Source organism: Gambusia affinis, linkage group LG06 (assembly GCF_019740435.1).
Source record: "Gambusia affinis linkage group LG06, SWU_Gaff_1.0, whole genome shotgun sequence".
NCBI lineage: Eukaryota > Metazoa > Chordata > Actinopteri > Cyprinodontiformes > Poeciliidae > Gambusia > Gambusia affinis.
In genome coordinates this window covers 29,289,858-29,309,147 of record NC_057873.1, presented here as the reverse complement: position 1 = coordinate 29,309,147, position 19,290 = coordinate 29,289,858, and the positions used below count along the sequence as shown (strand labels likewise).

General features: G+C 39.0%; 1 protein-coding gene across 1 annotated transcript; it reads left to right on the top strand.

Moving 5' to 3' along the window:
• Nucleotides 1-5,146: 5,146 nt before the first annotated feature.
• Nucleotides 5,147-18,020, top strand: zgc:113279 (uncharacterized protein LOC553749 homolog). The gene is made up of 13 exons (XM_044120400.1): nucleotides 5,147-5,153; nucleotides 5,212-5,351; nucleotides 5,481-5,592; nucleotides 7,185-7,306; nucleotides 7,882-7,906; nucleotides 8,117-8,163; nucleotides 8,257-8,398; nucleotides 8,478-8,784; nucleotides 10,833-10,938; nucleotides 12,931-13,077; nucleotides 13,562-13,622; nucleotides 14,007-14,189; nucleotides 14,786-18,020. Exons 1-13 carry the CDS (start codon nucleotides 5,147-5,149, stop codon nucleotides 14,869-14,871), a joined length of 1,485 nt encoding a protein of 494 aa, XP_043976335.1. The 3' UTR covers nucleotides 14,872-18,020.
• The last annotated feature ends 1,270 nt before the right edge of the window (nucleotides 18,021-19,290 follow it).

Below are 19,290 nucleotides of genomic sequence, written 5' to 3'. Positions count from 1 at the left end.
CTATTAGCTCGTTATGTTTTTACCAGCGTTGCACTGAGAAGCAGCTCGTTTAATGAGCTCATCTGATGCGCAGTTCCACCAGGTGTTTGAATGGTTGCCAAGGGAGATTAAAGGATTTCTCAAACATGAATGAAAGGATCACAGTACCACTCTGCGTATGTTTTTGATGGAAGAATAACATTATAACATGATGTAAAGCTCAAAACAGTCAATTGTACATAATACTGTCCCTTTAACATATTTGCAGTGCCCACCTGATGGTCTTTTGGAGCCATTAGAACCAGAGACACAACACTGTGTGTGTAACACACACACAAACGCACACACACACACACACACACACACACACAAACTATTCGACCTGTTATTTCAACAGTAAGCTTTTTTTTCTTTCTTTATGTATCCATATTTTAGTTACAAACATCACACATATTGGGCATATTAAAACAGGTTTTGTTTTGTTTTTTCTTTATTTGCAGTCTCTCCAGCTCATTGATGAGATTGTTTTTTTCTCTCTTAAATGTGACATCCCTATCATTGGGGCCAGTTCAGACAGACTTAGCTCACAAACTTCACAGTTTACTGTGAGCCGTATCACCACCCAGGCTAACCTTTGTTACCCAGTGCCAGAGGGTCTGTGGGGTCTTGCCGTTCGGTGTGACCGTCCCCCTAGCGGCAGCTCCGCGCGTAGCACCGTATAAAACCTTTAATCTTGAACAAGTACATGAATACAAACACGAAAAACACATATAAAGAAATTTACAAGAGGAGCAGTGAGTGGCCTTACAGTGCGTTTCCATATTGTGATTACAAATGTATACATTGTTTACTTTATGTGATGCGCAGTGTTATAAAAATGAATTTGTATAGTAATTTATTTAAATTAAAATATTTGCAGGTCTTTTTTTAATTAATTAGGTCTTAATCAGGGCTGGGTTTGTTAGAGTAGAATCCATTTTCAAAGACGGTCCCATGCTGCGATCGAGTGGGGAAACACTGTATGTGAAAACTGTTGAGAACTTTTTGAATGTTGGGTAAATCTGACCAACAACCTACCACCGTCTCCCTCACCAGGGGCCGCCTGTAATGGAGGGTAGTATTACTATCTCTGCACCTGACCTCAATAACAATCACAAATTTAACGCGCATTGTGTGCGTCGCACAAAACCAGCACAAACCTAAGCCGGGTGTAGCTGATGCACTTTTTCTTTTCTTTTATATAACAAAGACAGGACAGCAGAGCCTACCCGTGTGAACCACAGGAGGTGAACGATGGAGCTTCCAGGTTCAGTTGGTGTGTCTGAGAAGATGATGCAACAATATTTGCTGAATTTCTTCTCTTTTGGGCCAACATTAAAAAAAAAACCCAAAAACAACAACAACAACAAAAAAAAACTGCGCACAGGCTAATAAGCTCATGCGGGGTCCACTCAACCCCTCTGAGGACTGTGGAAGGGTTAAAAGTCCACTCATTCACTTTTAGCTAGCTTTGCAGCTTAGCAACATTTAGCGTACAGAAAGAGCGCCAAGCCGCGAAATAAATAAACATAAACTGACTAATAACATTTAAGTTTAGGACGTGTGTGCTACAGACTCACACAGGTGAGTTACAGGATGTTTTGACACAAGAGACACATTTTTATTTTTGTCCCACAATTTAGTTTTTAGCACAGGTGAAAATAATATAAACTCAAATAACTATATTATATCTATTCAGCATTTTACATCGTCGGCTGAAGAGGAAGATGTCCTGCTGACGTGGAAGGACAAATGCAAACACTAGATGGCAGCAGAGAACCAATTTTTTCACTACTTAAAGTTCAAGTTCACATAAAATTGAAGTATTCTGACATAAAAGGTGCATCTAAAGAGTGAAGATTCAAATGTAAACTTCATTACTAACACTGATTCGTATCATGTCCATGGTGGTCAGCAGACCTCACAATGTTTGACTCTCATCTGAGTCCAGAAGTTGTTCTAACATGCCCTGAAAAGTGTGTTTACAGCCAAATTGACTGAAGTCTTGTGGTTGATTTTTCATATATATTTTTTCAGTCTGTTTGCATCATTAGGTCTCAGGGCTTTGGTTCTCCTGTCTCTTTCACCATTCAGCTCCACAGTATCAAGCGTAGGCTTTACATTATGGACGATGTGCTTCTTGGCAGATAGTGAAAGGCCCCAGGCATCGCTGCCTCGCGGCGCTGCAGAGTGAGCCGTATTTATAAAGCACAATTCCCATTCAGACAGTAATCTAAAACAGTCGAGCATCAACCATTTAAACAAAGCAGGGATTTGGTCTTCTTCCATCAATTGGAAGGAAAAAATGGGGTTGAGGGGAGAGGAGGAGGGAAAGAATCTCTAATCTCCACCATTGCTCTTTGACTGCTAAACTATATTCACTGAACTTCTGGTGCTGTAAAGCAAATCCATTTATCTGTCACATGCTGCTGGTGGGAGAATGTTATACTCAATCAGAGAAAACACTAATATGAAAAGATTTAATCACATTTTCTGCTGCTGGGAACCACAAGGTGTGAAACTACGGGAGTTTTGTCTTCCAGTTTCAGCGCAACAGCATAAAGGAGCCTGAAGCAGAGGTTTTACCAGCTCACATGGACAGCACACTTCCCCCAGGCAATTCTCCTAGCCTGTAATTGCATTTCCAACCATCCTAAGTCTGCAGGATTTTCACCCATCTTGTTTTGCCCAAGGCTTCTTCGGGGAACGCTACGGATCTCCCATGCTCTTGGACGAATCTCATGAGGTAATGCAGAGTGGGATGCTAGCTCTGTTCTGTCACATTATCCTGGCGCAGATGATGTTTGTTCTGATAACCTCTGAGATTCATCCATCCGTATCTAACTCTGAAGAATCTGAATCAATATCAGTTACGACAACATTTAATTTCCCTTCGGGATCAATAAAAGTATTTTTGAATTTGAAGCATTCATCTTTTTCCACCTTCTTCACTATACCTCAAACGTGATGATTTCATTTAAAACGCACTTATCAGGTACAGGTACTATCAAAATGGCCTCATACTGTAGTTTTAAACAAGGTGAAAGGAGGAGAACCAGGCAGATGAACACTCAGAGACAGAAAAGGACCAATTAATCACTCAAAATATGAACGGTATTAATCAGTTTTTTTAAAACTGATTTTTATTAATCAGTTTTATTTGGATACAATACACACCTGGGCATGTCCAGTGGTCTGGCAGTCGACTCCTTTTGCTGCCAATCATAGCTGTGGTGTAACTATTATTGCTTACACCTGTGCCATGATACTTCACAACAGCCGTCTCATAAACTTGTGGCATGAAGTGTTTATGACAAAGAGAAATAGTTTTGTGTTTGAGAAGAAGGCCTCCTGCTTCATCTCTGCACCGTTTTCACTCCCGTGTCCTGCCTGACTGGATCTTCCAGTAAAGAATTCTCACGCTATCGTTTGGCCTGTTGTTCTATAAGTGCAGTTCACGCAATCTCGTTGACAAGGTTGCTTGTGGTCACAACAACACCAATAATACTATATTGATACTTCTTTATTGGCTCAAGCATTTGACAAAAACAGCATCAAATGAGTGGTGAGGTGTTGGCGGCCGTCCTGAGTTCCTTTGCTGCACGTTGTTGTGGCCATTTGTGCTACATTGTGTGGATTGTAATTTCAACCAATTTAGTTTCCTCTTTTGGGTAGTTAGAATATATTTAAGTTTAGAACCAAAATTTGTAATTAATTTCTATATTTGGAATTGTTAAGATTACTTTGGTAATTGTTCGACCCTGCCATTAATTTGAGTGATTAGGAACACACCGGGTGCTCAGTGGAGGTCTATTGTTTGGTAAATGTCTGGTGTGTTGATGGGAGGTTTAGCAAAAGAGTTTTTTCACCACATTTTAAAGCTTGAAACATCAAATTAACTTTACTTTTGTTTTCAACCAAGTTCTAAGAGATTTTTAGTAATTATTTTGTTGCTATTTTTTTTCTTTTGCATGAAATTAAGCATATCTATTTTTTCCAAGCAATCAAGTGGGAAGTGCGTGCAAATCAAACCACCTGCTACCACCCACAGCATTTGTTGGAATGTTTGGTTTTTGGCCGTGACACATGTCTTTCCCCACTTCTTTCTGTCAAATAAAGGCCACTGGTAACAAAAGAAATGTCATCCATCCCACATGCTTTGTTGCCTGTCAGTGTCGTAATTGCATTAACCATATAATTGCGCAATTTACCATTTCAAATTTGCTTTATAAAAATACGCCAGTTTCTAAAAAAAAAAAACTGTTTTCTTGGTAAAAAGTTTTGGCGCTAGTGTGTTTTTTTATTTGTTTATTTTTTTGCCCATATCAAAATTGTTTGTTTTGGCTGCACTGCAAACACTTTTTTCCACATCACACGAATCACATGATCAACAATGGCATGAGCTTATTACCTTGTTGGATGTTGTCAAAGTTTTGTGCAGCTACTAACACTTTCCCGATTCAAACAATCCCCACTAGAACTCTTAGTCACAGCCAAACCCAGGTCTTCTGGTTCTGGTTCTGGTTCTGCTCTGCATCCCCAGAATCAGAACCAAACATGGAGAAGCAGCATCCAGCTTCTGTGCACCACTAATCTGGAACAAACTTCCTGAAAACTGCAAAACAGCCAAAACACTGAGTTCCTTTAAATCTGGATTAAAAACACACCTGTGTAGAGTTTGCCTTTGAAACACAATCAATGAAATATTGATCACCAATCTGTATTGACGGCAAAATGTAATGTCTCAATTATTGACTGTCTTCTACGACTATCTTTTTGTGTTTTTATGATGTAAAGCATTTTGCCTTGTTGCTGAAATGTGAAATACAAATAAAATTTGATTAGATTTTTTTTTTTATCTTATCACTTTTGAGAACCTTTCTAGCCCAGAGGAGCTCCTATAAATCAAAGGGTTTTTAATTCCAACATACAGGTGGAAGCCTTTTATGCATAGTCGTTGTATTTTTGGCACATTTCTATGGATTGTTGTGGATTTTACATTATTTGTTCACAGGCTTGTTTCTTTCATTTGGCACCTTGGATCTGAACTTGGTGAACAGAATTTGCAACCATTTCCAAGAAGAAGTGTGTTTCCATCATCACCTGTGTTGTAACTCTAACAGTAGAAATGATCGGTATGTGAGGCCGCCCTCTGGCACCGTCATAAATCTGTGAGGCTGGTCTTCCTGACAGCATTCCTTCTCATCAGAGGAACACACCGGAGCAGAGCGGATCAGAACAGGACAGGAGGCTGTTGGTGTGAACAGCAGCGGCTCCTCTCAGACCGTCAGCTCCTCCTGGGGACGCAGCAGCAGGTCACAGCGACACCCGGGGTCAGAGGCTGCTTTTTGTACGTTGTTGTTTCTGGGCTCATCATCAGCTTCATAGGAAAAAACATGAAAAAAAATAGAAGAAAACTTCTAGTTGGTCTTTGCTTACGAGAACCTTGTGTTCCCCAGTAGATCCAGGAGATGAAAGGACCAAACAAAAGGAAGGCTCCAGGAGTCGGGCTGGACCCTCCGCTGGAGGGGCCGCCCACCATGCGGGGCCCGCCTGGCTGCAAACGGAGCAAAGGTAGGGGACGGGTGTTGTTTGACCACACCGGTTCAATCGATGACTTTTACTAAGGAATGATGTAAAGAATTTGTCATTTCAATTCAGTTCAAGTATTTCTAGTTTTTGAATATGTTTATAAAATTGTTTCTCACGCTGTGGCATACATATGGCAGGCACCTTTAACATAATTAGTTCCTTATGACCATCTGTAATTACTTCCCAGGTGTCTTAAAATTAGTTTTGGTTAAAAACAACTACAGTTTGACTGTCAAGAACTTAAGATATCTGCATTCAAATTCTGATTGGTCAGAAGAACAATTCGATATGTTCTCAATAACATTTTGATGGATCGAAATGCCTTTTGAGATTTCTCAAATGATGTCACCAGATTGGCCATTTGAAAGATCACACTTCTGTCACTACCATCCAGGATAAATCAGATCAAATAACGACTAGTCAATTTTATATTTTCAAATATCTGAAATGAGAAATTACATATGACATAAGACATAAAGTTGCTTTTGTGTGACTGTCTGATTATCAGATAATCCATCCATCCATCCATCCATTTTCTGTACTCCCTTCATCCCTAATGGGGTTGGGAGGGTTGCTGGTGTCTATCTCCAGCTGCGTTCTGGGCGAGAGGCGGGGTTCATCCTGGACAGGTTGCCAGTCTGTCGCAGGGCAACACAGAGACATACAAGACAAACAACCATTCACACACACACACACACACACACTCATACCTATTATCAGATAATGTCGTTTGCATTTCAAAACATCTATCAGGGCTTTGATAGATAGTTGGCAAACCAACCAACCGCAGGATCAGTGAAAAAATCATCTGCAAGCTCCCACATAGCTTTTACTTGAAGTACTGATTTAAATCAAGACTCTTTCCTTCTGTCGTTTTATTAGATGTTAGACTTTGAATTAGTACGATAATTATAACTTGGAAATTTCACAAAATAACCTAAAGTTTTTGAGGCTGGAAGACCTCCCTGCCATCACCCTAATCTTTACCTTCCACTCAGAAGAAACATATTTCCATATCGTAAGCTTACAGTGTGTTTACCTCTCAAACACAGCAGCAATGTGTGATGTGTAGTAATGTGTGCAAAAGCTGAGATACGAAGTATCAAAGGTTCAAAGTACCATCACAAAGTTTTAGGTATTAGTCAGCCATGTTGGACGGTGAGTTCAGGGCTTCACCCACCGTTCCCTCTGTGCATTCTGACTTGTTGAGAAGCCTTTTGTTTTTTTCCAACCTTGAAGTTTTAACTTCAGAGTAAAACTAAAGTACAACACGTCAGCTGATAACAATCATATTTATTTTCAACTCAGAGGTTAAACAATTAGCTTTTAACCTCTAGAACCCGATGGACCCACCGGTGGGTCCGTCGGGTTCTTGTTTCTTCAGCTCTGAGGATTCTCCGAGCTGAAGAGGTTAAGTAAACATATCCATTCCAGGTGTGTGGATCAGAGCCAAAAAAACCCCCAAAATGGTCTAATGTCAACTATGCTGTCACGCTTTCACTCAGTAATTATTTGGAGTCGAGAAGCAGTTTTGATCCAGTCCAACAGGCTTTTTGTTTTCTGTTTTCATCAAGGCACAAGATGTTCAGTCTCTGGCGGTGAGCAGATCTACCTCGGAGTTCGTGTCAGAATGCCGGTTAGGGATCTGCTGAAAAACATCCGAGTGCCCAAAGACATGAACCCCGATGACTTTAACGTAAATCCTTCCTTCTTTTTGTTTGAAAATGTCTGAATTGGTGAGCATATGTTCTCTTCCGCTTCGTCAGTGATCTCTTTTAAATTAAAGAGATGTATAAAAGCATATCCAGTTTGGTTTTATAGATTTACTTCTGGAGAAGCTCTAAATGCAGTGAGATAATAATCTATATCTCCTTGATTGAACTCCAGTGTGGTTGAAACAGAAACCCTCCCTCCCTGTGTTCCTGCTGACTCACTCTTTTATACCCAACATTTCACAAATTCTAAAGAAACTCCTACGATATCAGTGAGTCAGTCCAGGTGTCTTTGTGAATATCAAGCATAAGTACAGAGATGCAGGCTTGACCTAGTTCACCATGTCTTTATGAGAAGAGTGACCAGAAATATTGAACATTTTCATGCTATTAATTTTTTTTTATGTAGTTGTAATCTAAATCAGTGATTCTTGAAGTGCAGTGGTGCTATGGTGGATGTAGAAACAACATTTTAAACGTATCGATGTATATTGTGCATTGATGGAACTTTTGTTTGTTTTTTCACTTTTCTCCACAAAATCTGCATGTGTGAATGTAGGAAAGAGGCTCGAAAAAAGGCTCTGGTGAGTGAACTGATGTCATTCCTCCTGTCCAAAAGACCAAAGCTGCTCCAGTAATATTTATTGAATAAGAAAACCAAGTAAACCTTGGTCTGACAAGACAGACATGTAACGCTGAATTGTTTCTGTCAGATTACAAAAGGTTTATATACAAAAAAATAATCTGTCATTGCTCCTTGATCTCCCGACAATGTTTGTCTCTCTGTTCATCAGGAAACCAGAAACGTGCCAGAACTCGCGCAAGAAAGAAAGTTACCAGGGTGTGTGTAAGAAAATAAAACAATATTGGGTAACTCATCTCCATGGGTGACTGATTTTTGGATTGCTGAGTTTGGGGTTGCTTTTACTTTTAGGCACAACACCCTGTGAAAAGCCTGGAGGAACTGGCGATCATCGTCGAGGTGTTGGAAGAGGACCTGAGATCTGGCTGCACTCCTCTGACCCCAAACTCCCCTCCTTCTGACTCCACTACCTATCCCGAACGGTCTCCAACCGGTAACACACACTGAACACTTATAGTCCAACTCGTTAATATCGGATCTGGAAGATAAACTTCATGAGCTTTCCTTTGTAGGTGTAAATTCCGGTGACGAATACGATGAAATCATTCCCAGCCCAGAATCCTACATGGCCTTCTCTCCCAGCGCCTCGGCACACAACCTGGCCTGGACCCGACCTGACTGCATGTTCCTCAGCCTCCAGCCCTCTGGTGTCACTGATGCACAGAGCTACGGTGGCAGAGGGGAGGGCTGGTTCGAGCCAAAGAACAGCTGGGATCTGAACACTTCTGCCTTCTTCTGGACACAGCTGCAGAAAGAGGAGAGCCGGCTGAGGAAGACCTCTGATGCTGAGCTGCTGACCACCGATAAGCATAGCAGGACGTAAGCATGGTGCTCACTGTGACTGTCTGGGAGGAGAGGTGTCAGCTCACTTTATACAATGATTTTATGTCCCTCCTGGTTGATTGTGAAACTGAAAGTTTGAGGACTAAGTTATGGTCCTCCAAATATTTTGAGGCCTACAAAATGCTCCAGAATTTAAGTTGCATCAGGCAAAAAAAATGTAGAAAATCTCATTGAGATTAAAAATCTCAAGAGAATCCTGGCAGCTGCATCACTCAACATTACAGAACATTCCCAGGAAAAAGAGAAAATGTTAACACTAAATAAAACAAGTTTCAGCCGCACAAATCGGTGAACAGGAGGAGCTGTGAACAACTGACGTCTATTTTCTGTGCTGTTTTAGATTTGTAGTCTGCCTGGTTGTAGTTTGGCCGTGGCCACGCTTTCAATTATTGAGCAGTTAAAGTTGGAGAAAGAGGAATGTTCAAGATATTTTGTTGCTGGCAAAGATGTAACGGCCCACAATGTCCGGTCAGTTTCATTGAGCTGGTGCATTACATTCGTCAGAGCCAATAGATAACGACCGGGTCAAATCATTTAAAACTTTCATCAGGGTCTACCCCTCCAACCAGCAATCGTTTCTCAGCTAGTCGACGGTGCAGAGCATCTGTACAGTAGAACAGGTTTTTAACAGGCTAATAACAGCAACAACATGACAGGGCCGCCTGCAGAACCATTTCTAATGATTTCCAGTTTAAGTCCTTCCTGACAGCGAATTCTTCAAGCATCCATTTTCTGTGAACTCGTTCCTCCAACTCTTGCTCACAGCCCTTCAATTAACTCTCTTAATGACTGCAAACGGTAGTGTTTATTTCTGGGTTCATGTCAGTCAGTATCAATCATCAAAGAATGACTCATCCATCCATCCATCCATCCATTTTCTATTCACCCTTTGTCCCAAATGGGGTCAGGAGGGTTGCTGGTGCCTATCCCCAGCTAACGTTCCGGGCGAGAGGCGGGGTCACCCCGGACAGGTCGCCAGTCTGTCGCAGAGAATGAGTCATGAAGTGGAAAAAAAAACATACATGTCGCCTCTGACAGCATGTCGAAACACCAGTCAGCCTATGAAGAAATGTCCAACTTATGGTCCAGAAAATACGGTAAATAACGTTGACAGTAAAATTTTGAGATTTTACTCTTCAAGCTGTAGAAATAGTTGCAGCGTCCCAATCCAATCAAAATCATTCAAATAAACTCCACCTGCAACAGTCCACTGAGTTATCAGCTGAGTTCAAGTTTTACTCAAGGCTTAAATTGTCATTATTGTTTGTTTTATAGGTTCACCCTCAGTTCATTTCTCCTCCCAATCCCTTTTCTTTAGGAAAGTTCTTTCACATTCCTGTTCCGGCCTAGAGTAATTATCTTCAGTTGCCTTTTGTGTACAGCACATTCACATGTGACACAAAACACAAGCATGTGATGCGTAACCCTGAGGAACGGGAACTCCAGCTGCGACACAGGAGCAAGCAAGATGAAACAATGTCGAACTGAGAACTGCTCTAAGATCATTCACATTCAGGAAGATGTTGGAATACTTTAGTATTGAATTGATGGTGAGGAATATTAATCTTAATAAATAGGCAGTTTCAGCATTTACATCCAAAATGTCCTTATTGCCCATAATTTCTTTAAATTGTTCTGTAACAACACTAGTAAGGCTTCGTCCGCTTTTAACTGCCTCGTGACTTTAACATCTTCTATGAATAGATGTCTTTGACAGCGCTGTCGTCATTCTGTGATAACTGAGTACCAGAGTTTCCCAAGATCAAAAAGTGTAGAAAAACTGTAGTCAAGTCAGACTGACGTTCAGTTTTATTCCTGACTTCAGATCAACGTCTTGTCATGTTGGCAGGAAAGTGGAAATGAAATAATTCAACCCCAGGCAGCACCTGACTCATCCTGACGGCAGCCTTTTTCGTCATGCTAGCACATAATGTATTTTATCCGTGTTTTAGATGAGTAACTTTTTCATTTTGTTAGATCCTCAAATGCATCTATTTTCCCAATCTGTCTGTTTCTCCCTCCAGACTTCTGCACAAAGTGGTGTGTTTGGGAAAGAGAGCACAGGCGTATGCCATCGCCAAAAGAATGTCTGCAATCAACAGCCTGGACCTCAAAGACTCTGATGGAATGGTACCGTACACACACTTATTACACCAACATTTAACTGTAGAAGTTTTACAGACTGAAAGCAACACTATTTTTGCCACCAAACCTAAACACGGCAAAGCCGTTGAGATATGGAGTGAAAAGCAGTGAAACAGTTCACACCCTATTCCTGGTACACTGAAAAATTTATTGCCTCCTTATAGATTTCTTTTTGTCACATGTTTCTGTTCATCAAGAAATGTCAATATCAGTAAGAGATAATCTCAGAAAAAAAACTGTTTTGAAAGGATGACTTTATTTAATGATGGGAGACAAGCTGTCCAAACCAATCTGGATAATCAATAAATTATTTGAAAAGATCTTGTCTGACGACACCAGGTAAGGTAGAATATCTTGAAAACCAGCAACTTTGTCATATTTGTTGCCAATCGTTTGACCCACATGCAGAACACACGCAGGAGATGGAGAAATCAGTAAAATCCATCAATCCATCCATTTTCTAACCCCCTTGTCCCTAGTGGGGTCAGGAGGGCTGCTGGTGTCTATCTCCAGCTAATGTTGGAGAGGGCGAGAGGCGGGGTCACCCAGGACAGGTCACCAGTCTGTCGCAGAAATCAGTAAAAGAAAGTTTATTGTACAAAAATAAATAAATACGTTTTCTTTGTCCGGGAACTGGAACAACTGGGGAATCTGGAGCACTGAGGATAGAGGAGATAAGTGGTGAGCGCAGCTTGACAGATGATTGAGATGTTGATCTTATTTGTGAGATTGATGCACTGGGTCACAGTAAGGCTGGTGCTGGGGCTTGGTTACTTCAAGGAGTGTTGGATCCAGCTGGAGCTGGAACTGATACCAGGAGATTGAGTGAGATAGATAGATAGAATAATTGCTAGGTGCTTGTTTTCATTGGCGGGCAGATAGGTAGCAGCATGCCCTTACAAAAAAATCCCACGAAAATCACATGTGACTTTCACATGTGAAAGCACATGAATACGTGTGATTTTGGAACGTTTTGTGGTAAAATCACATGTGATTCACACATGTGAAAACGTGATTTTTGGTGTGATTTTCACATGTGAAAATCATATGTTTTCACATGTGATCCACATGTGATCGCATGTGATTTTTGTGGGATTTTTTTGTAAGGGTTGGCTTGTGAACACCGAAGACGTTTGTTTATGGAGATTCTTGTTGTCGAATGGTACGACTCAGGAGGCACAAAGGGTAATATCCAGAGCTCCACTTGAGAACCTGCAAGGAGATCACAAAGGTGGGTTGAGTGTAACACTCAGAAAACTCAGAGAGACTCAGGAGGAGCAAACACTGAGGGGTACAGAGTAACATGAACTGCTAACCCTCAGGCAATGAAGGACTGGCCTTAGGTTTCTTTTGTACAGTGGCTGATGATGCAGATTAGTTGTGGCTGTGTGGACTAGTTGTGGAAGTGTGTCACTTCTAAACCTTTTGAACTGAGAACCACAGTAAAACTAAATCCTGGAACAGTGATCAGTTATTTTTAAGATCCCTTAGACCTTTACAACCATATTTTGTGGACTGACAAGAAGGTGTTGATGTGGCCTAGTCAAAATCTGGGCATGATTCATCATGTCATAACATCCCTGTCATTACTGTGGAATGAATCCCCACAGCAATGATAGGGACTCACTCCAGTTGTTAGAACCAATGAAAGTTCAGCAACTTATTTCAAATGCCTAACTCAACTGGTTGTTAACTAATAACTTTTCCACACAGGACTTGGTTGTGTTGGACAACTTTTTCACAAATTAAATAAAGAAATAATGACACTTTTGTATTTACTCTGGTCATCTTTGTCTGATAGCACATTTTGTTTGATGACCTGAATCATTTAAGTGAGACAAATAGCAAAACCAGATTAAATATATAAGGGGGTAATATATATAACACTGTATTTTGCGTACTTGTGTAGCTTGAGTCTGCAAAGTGTCCCAAAATTTCACAGTGATGTAACATTTTGATCACACTTTGTTCCCACAGACTGCCCTCCTCTATGCGGCAAAGCACAACCAGCACCTGATGGTGGCGGATTTGATCCAATTGGGGGCAAACGTGAACGAGACCAACAACCTGGGAAAGTCCTGCCTGCACCTGAGTGCTGAGAATGGCTACATCAGAGTGTTAGAGGTCAGATGATTTGTGTGCATTTTGTTTTTTATTATTATTTCCACCACCAGTATCAGGTGGTGTGATAGTATTATAATGAGTTAAAACTGTAGCTGTGTTTCCATTACAAATGTGCGTGAAACTTTGTCGATATTCCGCTCAGGGACACCGATTTCTGTTTCTGCTGTTGCATGCTCACCATTTACAGACTTATTACTGGACTGGACGTCACGTGACTAATGGTCACATCGCCGTCATTGTTTTGGATATCCATCGTCGGGGAAAGAAGAGACGCAGTGTTTTACGAACTGATTAGTACATTATTGCGAGAGAACGCAAAACCTACTGCGAGGGAAACTGAAAAACCACCTCATCTTACATGAAAAATTTCTTAAGCAGAAAATCTCAGTTTTTCCAAAATTGTCGTGTTTCCATTGAGCAAATGTATTTTTCTAATTCCAATTTGAACAATCCTATTTCTCCTTCTGTTTTTCCTCCCTTCCAGGTTTTAAAACAAGGAATGATGGATGGGCTGTATATTGATGTGGAAGCCACTGATAACGCTGGTAAGTCCTGGTCTGCTTAGTTATTTTCAATATTAGATAAAATAAGAAGAAAACACTATTACAACTTTAAAAAGCGGCTGAAGACGACTATATTTAGAAAGCCACTAGAAACATCTGAATTTGGCTAATGTGCATAGCATTGGAGGTTGTGTCTGATGTCATCTTTGATATTATTATTATTAAAAATGCAACAAATATATCAGTAATACCTTCACTAAGCGACTCATTGGTGAGAGAAGAGCTTGGGAACGTCACACAGAGAACTTAAGAATTGTCCGATTGGGCCTGTGTGTTTCTTGTAAAAAAAATATAAATAAATAAAAAATAGATTTAGGCACCAGAAGGTAATCAACATCAGTCATCTAACAGTTAATTTGCTCTCAGGGATGAGCGTCCTCCAGTGTGCCGCTGTGGCTCTGAAGGCCAGCATAAGTGAGGTGGACAGCGGCATGTCTCTGAGTCACAGCAGACTTCACGCTCTGCGCCAGGAGCACATGATGGAGACACTGAAGTGTGTCCTGCAGATGGACAGCTTCCTGCATGCTGCTGCCAGCTGGTCTGCTGCAGGTATGAATGAATACAGAGACTGCTGGTTCAATCTTGAAGAGCGTCCACACTCTTTGAAAGCTCACTGGTTGCCATGGTTACCCGCATTTATCTAGCCGTTTCAGGATTAGCTAGCAGGTTGCTTAGTATAATTTAATTGTTTATACTTCTCCCTATGAAATTCATAAATAAAATATAAAGTACAATGCTTGCATGGCACACATTCAAAAACAGAAAATCTAAATCTTCAGACAGCCACCAACCTTGCTTATCGAGCGGATAAAGCATTTCTGTTGCCTACATCTCCCAGAATTCTGTGCGGTTCTGGTAAAGTTAATATTGAGCGCATGTCTAACGCAATAAATATTTGTAATGAATTATTGAAATCAATGATTCATTGAAATGATTCCAAAGTAGCCAGGTTTGTTTCTCGTGAGCAACTTTAAGAATCTTTTCTTTCTTTAAACAAGTAATAGTTATTTAAGCTTTATTTCAAACATTTAATTGATCATGGGTTGGTTTGCATCACAACAGGAACTCTACAAAAATAATAACATGGGTGTTTTTAATGTATCATGTCATGCATAATATAATCATATGGTTTTTCCTCTTTTCAGATCCAGAGTACACTGTACAAAGCTGGCTGGGCAGCCAGCATGTTTGCCCTGCAGGGCATTTTGGAACCCCAACAGTAATGTTCTGAGTTTGTTCAAGCTTGACTTCAGTCAGAGAGACTACAAATATTTAGTTTCTCACTAAAGTATAAGTTCAGGCCTGTCATGTATGTGAAGCATCTGTTAGGCTGTGTGTGGTTGCAGGTATCTGGCTTGTAGTCAGTTCTGCACTAATGCCTGCACAGAAAAAGCAGATGCACCTTCACTGGTTTCTGTGAAACTTCCATTGTTTGTTACAGTTTCGTAACAAGTTGTCTCTTAACAACTGCGTCCTAACAGACTCCAAAGTAAAATCCTTTGGCTTTACTTAAAGTATTCTTGGGTGATTGTGCCTTTCCAATATATTTCTTGAGAATTATTATGAAATGCTGTAAAAGAATATTTGACTCTTCATTAGCGCGTCTCCGTCAACATCTTCTTACGCATATTTTGAGGTATTTCATTAAAATATGTGGACGGAAACAGCAAAATGTTAAAAAACACTTCATTTTTGGAAAAAAAAAAAAGAGTTAAGGGGGCAGTATTATGTAAAATCAACTTTTTTAGCTTTACATTTTGTTATAATGTTATTGTGTTTCGTCGATTCATTCATTCATGCATATTTGAGAAATCCTCTTATCTCCTTGGAACCATTCAGCTGTGCAAAACATCTGGGTGGACTTAGCTCCGCCTTGGAGGCGCAACTCCTCCTCATAGCTGCAGTTTCCTTGCTACCAAACTTCTGCCTTACAGAGCAGCCCACTCCACTCAGCTCCTACAGACTAGCCAGCAGCAATTAGCAAACACCTGGTGGAACTGCTGCATCTGCTGAGCTCATTATACGAGCTACTTGTCAGTGAAATGCTAATAAAGTGCTGCTAAAGGGGTAATAGAGAGCAGTGTCGTGATGGCTCCCTGAAGGCAGACATTCAGATAGAGAAGGAATTTTTAAAGGGACATAGGCCCAATTTGAAGGCATTAAATATCAAAGTAAAATTTCCAAGTCATATTTGATATATTTAGTATTTTTATAACAACTGAATATAACATAGTTACATGATTGTGTTATAAAATGGCACAATAGCCTAGTTGATTCTCTTCAAACCGGCAGATGGAAAGACGGCTAATTCTCAATTTCATTTATTTTTCTTTTTGGGAACATTTTAAAAATGTGCTCAATATTTGCATGACTACTTGATGCAAGAACAGCTATTGACCAATGAGAGTTGTTCCTCATTGGTCACACTTTAACTGCAGGCTGGTTTAAGATACGATGTACATCCTGAACATCTGGTTAGTGAGTTGAATAAGCACAATCACAATACAAATGTAAACCATGTGAAAGGTTTCAATAAAAGGCACCGGTTTGATTAACTGAATGGAGAGCCAATGAAATCCAAGAAAAAAAAAAAAAAGCCAAAAAATGGAATCATGTTGGATGTCTTAAGGACTGTTGTTTAGAGCACATTAAATAGTGAGTTGTTATGGGAAAGTATTTCAGTTACACTTAACTTCTTTCCCATGACTCATTAAAAAAAGTTGGTGTGTGGAGTTTTTCACTTGGTCATTATTTTACCTAATGTCACATAAAGAGTCTTTCTTTATGAAATGGAATATTTTTGATATCCTCTTATTGTCCTTGGAATATTTAGGTGTTGTTTTTTTATCATTACACTTTGAATTTTAAAAATTCTAAGAAAAAGGAGTTTAAAACCTTAATAGAGAGAGGGATGTTTTCTCACCTAATATATCAACACTTGTAATTTTTTTTCCTACTTTGGTTTTTAAGTGAAAGGGGAATTTTTTAAAATTAATTTTCTGACAAAAAAAATCCCATTTATTGTATTAGTTCTGCTGAATATGTTTCTGTGTTTGCACTGTCTGTTACTGTTTATACTATTAAACAGATTAGTTTATGGGCTATTTTTTCTGATTTGTGGTGCCATGTTGTACTATCACATGATTATGTTTTATAAATATGAGGAAAATTGCATATTATATTGGGAATATAGTATATCAGTAAGGGTTGTTATGGGTTATGTATACCTTTCTTTGGATGAATGACTTTTTGAATATCTCTAATACAAAACATGTAAAGAATTTTTTATTTGTTATCGTAGTTTCTAATTACAGCTACTTTTTTTGTTGTTGTTTTAAATGTATTCTGAAATTTTTGCTGTGCTTGTCAAAGTCATATTTTCCACTGGCAAACAGGGAGCAACTGGGAATCATGGAATCATGTTGGATGTCTTAAGGACTGTTGTTTAGAGCACATTAAATAGTGAGAAACCTTACCTTCCTTAGAAGGTAAGGTTAAAAAAAGGTTAAAATAATGTTCGTAAGCGGTACTGCTTACGAACATTAAGGCGTTGTCATGTTGTGGGCATTGTCATGTTGAAACTCCTGCTTCTTATCTGGAACTCTTTAACGTCAAGTCTGATGCCAAACCTGTTAAGACACCTCATAAATTACTGAGGAGTTAGTTACTAATACCACAGTTTTATCTCAGGCTTTACCAGGATGACAGATTAAAGTTCTGACCTGGATTGTTTTCTTTTCTCCAGTAGTCCATTAAGTTCAGCTTTTATTATAAGGACTGTATTTACCTTTATCCATCAACATAAGCTCACGCCTCCCTTTGGCTAAGTTCTAATCCAGAAACAGATGTTCAGCTGCTTCGAACCAGGCTTTTCTCTCCATAATTATGAGCAGTCCACGTAAAGCTGGTGATTATACCTGAGAAGGTTCCTATAGGGAATAAAAATCCAGAACACAATAAAGATTTTTATTATAGTATATTTTGCTTCTCTTTTGAGTGTATTTTGTTCATAAAGAACACAATGTGTAGCTTTTAAATATACATTCTGTTTAGCTTATAAATGCATGGGTTTTGCAATTCAAAGTCAACAGCTTTTCAGGCCTACAGCTATCTGCCTACATTGTTGATTAAAATATATCTTATAATCCCCAAAGCATTTAATAATAATTTGATGTCTTTTCTATTCATTCATACTTAAATAACATTTTGTATGTATTTTTAAACAATAAAACGGAATGATTTTAACAGTATCTCGTTTAAAACGGTCTCCTCCCTGAAGTCTGAAGCATCGTTTCACATTAAGGCGCCTGAATTCAAATGGGCCAATCAGCGCGCTGCCTCTGGCACCAAAGCAGATAATGTCATAAAGCTCAACATAAGTTTCACTTTGGACTACGGCAAGTTTACCAAGTTGTTTCTATTTGCTGGAACCCAACCTCAACCACACCTGGTCTTGGGTTACTTCGGTAAGAAAATAATCAAATAACCTAATCTGAATCTAAAGGTGGCCTTGATTTTTGTGCCTTTTTTGATTCCAGCCTAGCTTAAGTTAGCTAACCTCACGGACTGGAGCGGATCTAGAAAAATATCTATGGGGTGGCAAGGACTTTTCAGGGGTGGCAGTATATATATACGTTTCATTCATTGGACTTAAACTTGATTTACTTGTCGCAAAAATATCGTTTTTAACAATATTTTTGCATTGTTTCAAAATGAGCTTCATGTATCACTGAGGATTAAATATATTTTCTCTTTGTAGTAGTTTATTTTTGCGTCTTTCATACTGCAATTGAAATGTATTACTGGATTGGACTGCGCCTATTCGTCTCTATGTGATGCATTGTGTCCAGAAAACCGTTCTATTCCAATGCAGGACGAGCAGAAATCTGTCACAAAAATATTAGTAGCGCCATCATTTATTATCAGATATATCTATTAAATGCGATTTAAAATAAAGCTGAGTAAACTAATGTTTGCTACATATTTATGTTACGTAAACATTAGTATGTTTATGTTACGTAAACATTAGTATGTTTATGTTACGTAAACATTAGTATGTTTATGTTACGTAAACATTAGTATGTTTATGTTACGTAAACATTAGTATGTTTATGTTACGTAAACATTAGTATGTTTATGTTACGTAAACATTAGTATGTTTATGTTACGTAAACATTAGTATGTTTATGTTACGTAAACATTAGTATGTTTATGTTACGTAAACATTAGTATGTTTATGTTACGTAAACATTAGTATGTTTATGTTACGTAAACATTAGTATGTTTATGTTACGTAAACATTAGTATGTTTATGTTACGTAAACATTAGTATGTTTATGTTACGTAAACATTAGTATGTTTATGTTACGTAAACATTAGTATGTTTATGTTACGTAAACATTAGTATGTTTATGTTACGTAAACATTAGTATGTTTATGTTACGTAAACATTAGTATGTTTATGTTACGTAAACATTAGTATGTTCATGTTACGTAAACATTAGTATGTTCATGTTACGTAAACATTAGTATGTTCATGTTACGTAAACATTAGTATGTTCATGTTACGTAAACATTAGTATGTTCATGTTACGTAAACATTAGTATGTTCATGTTACGTAAACATTAGTATGTTCATGTTACGTAAACA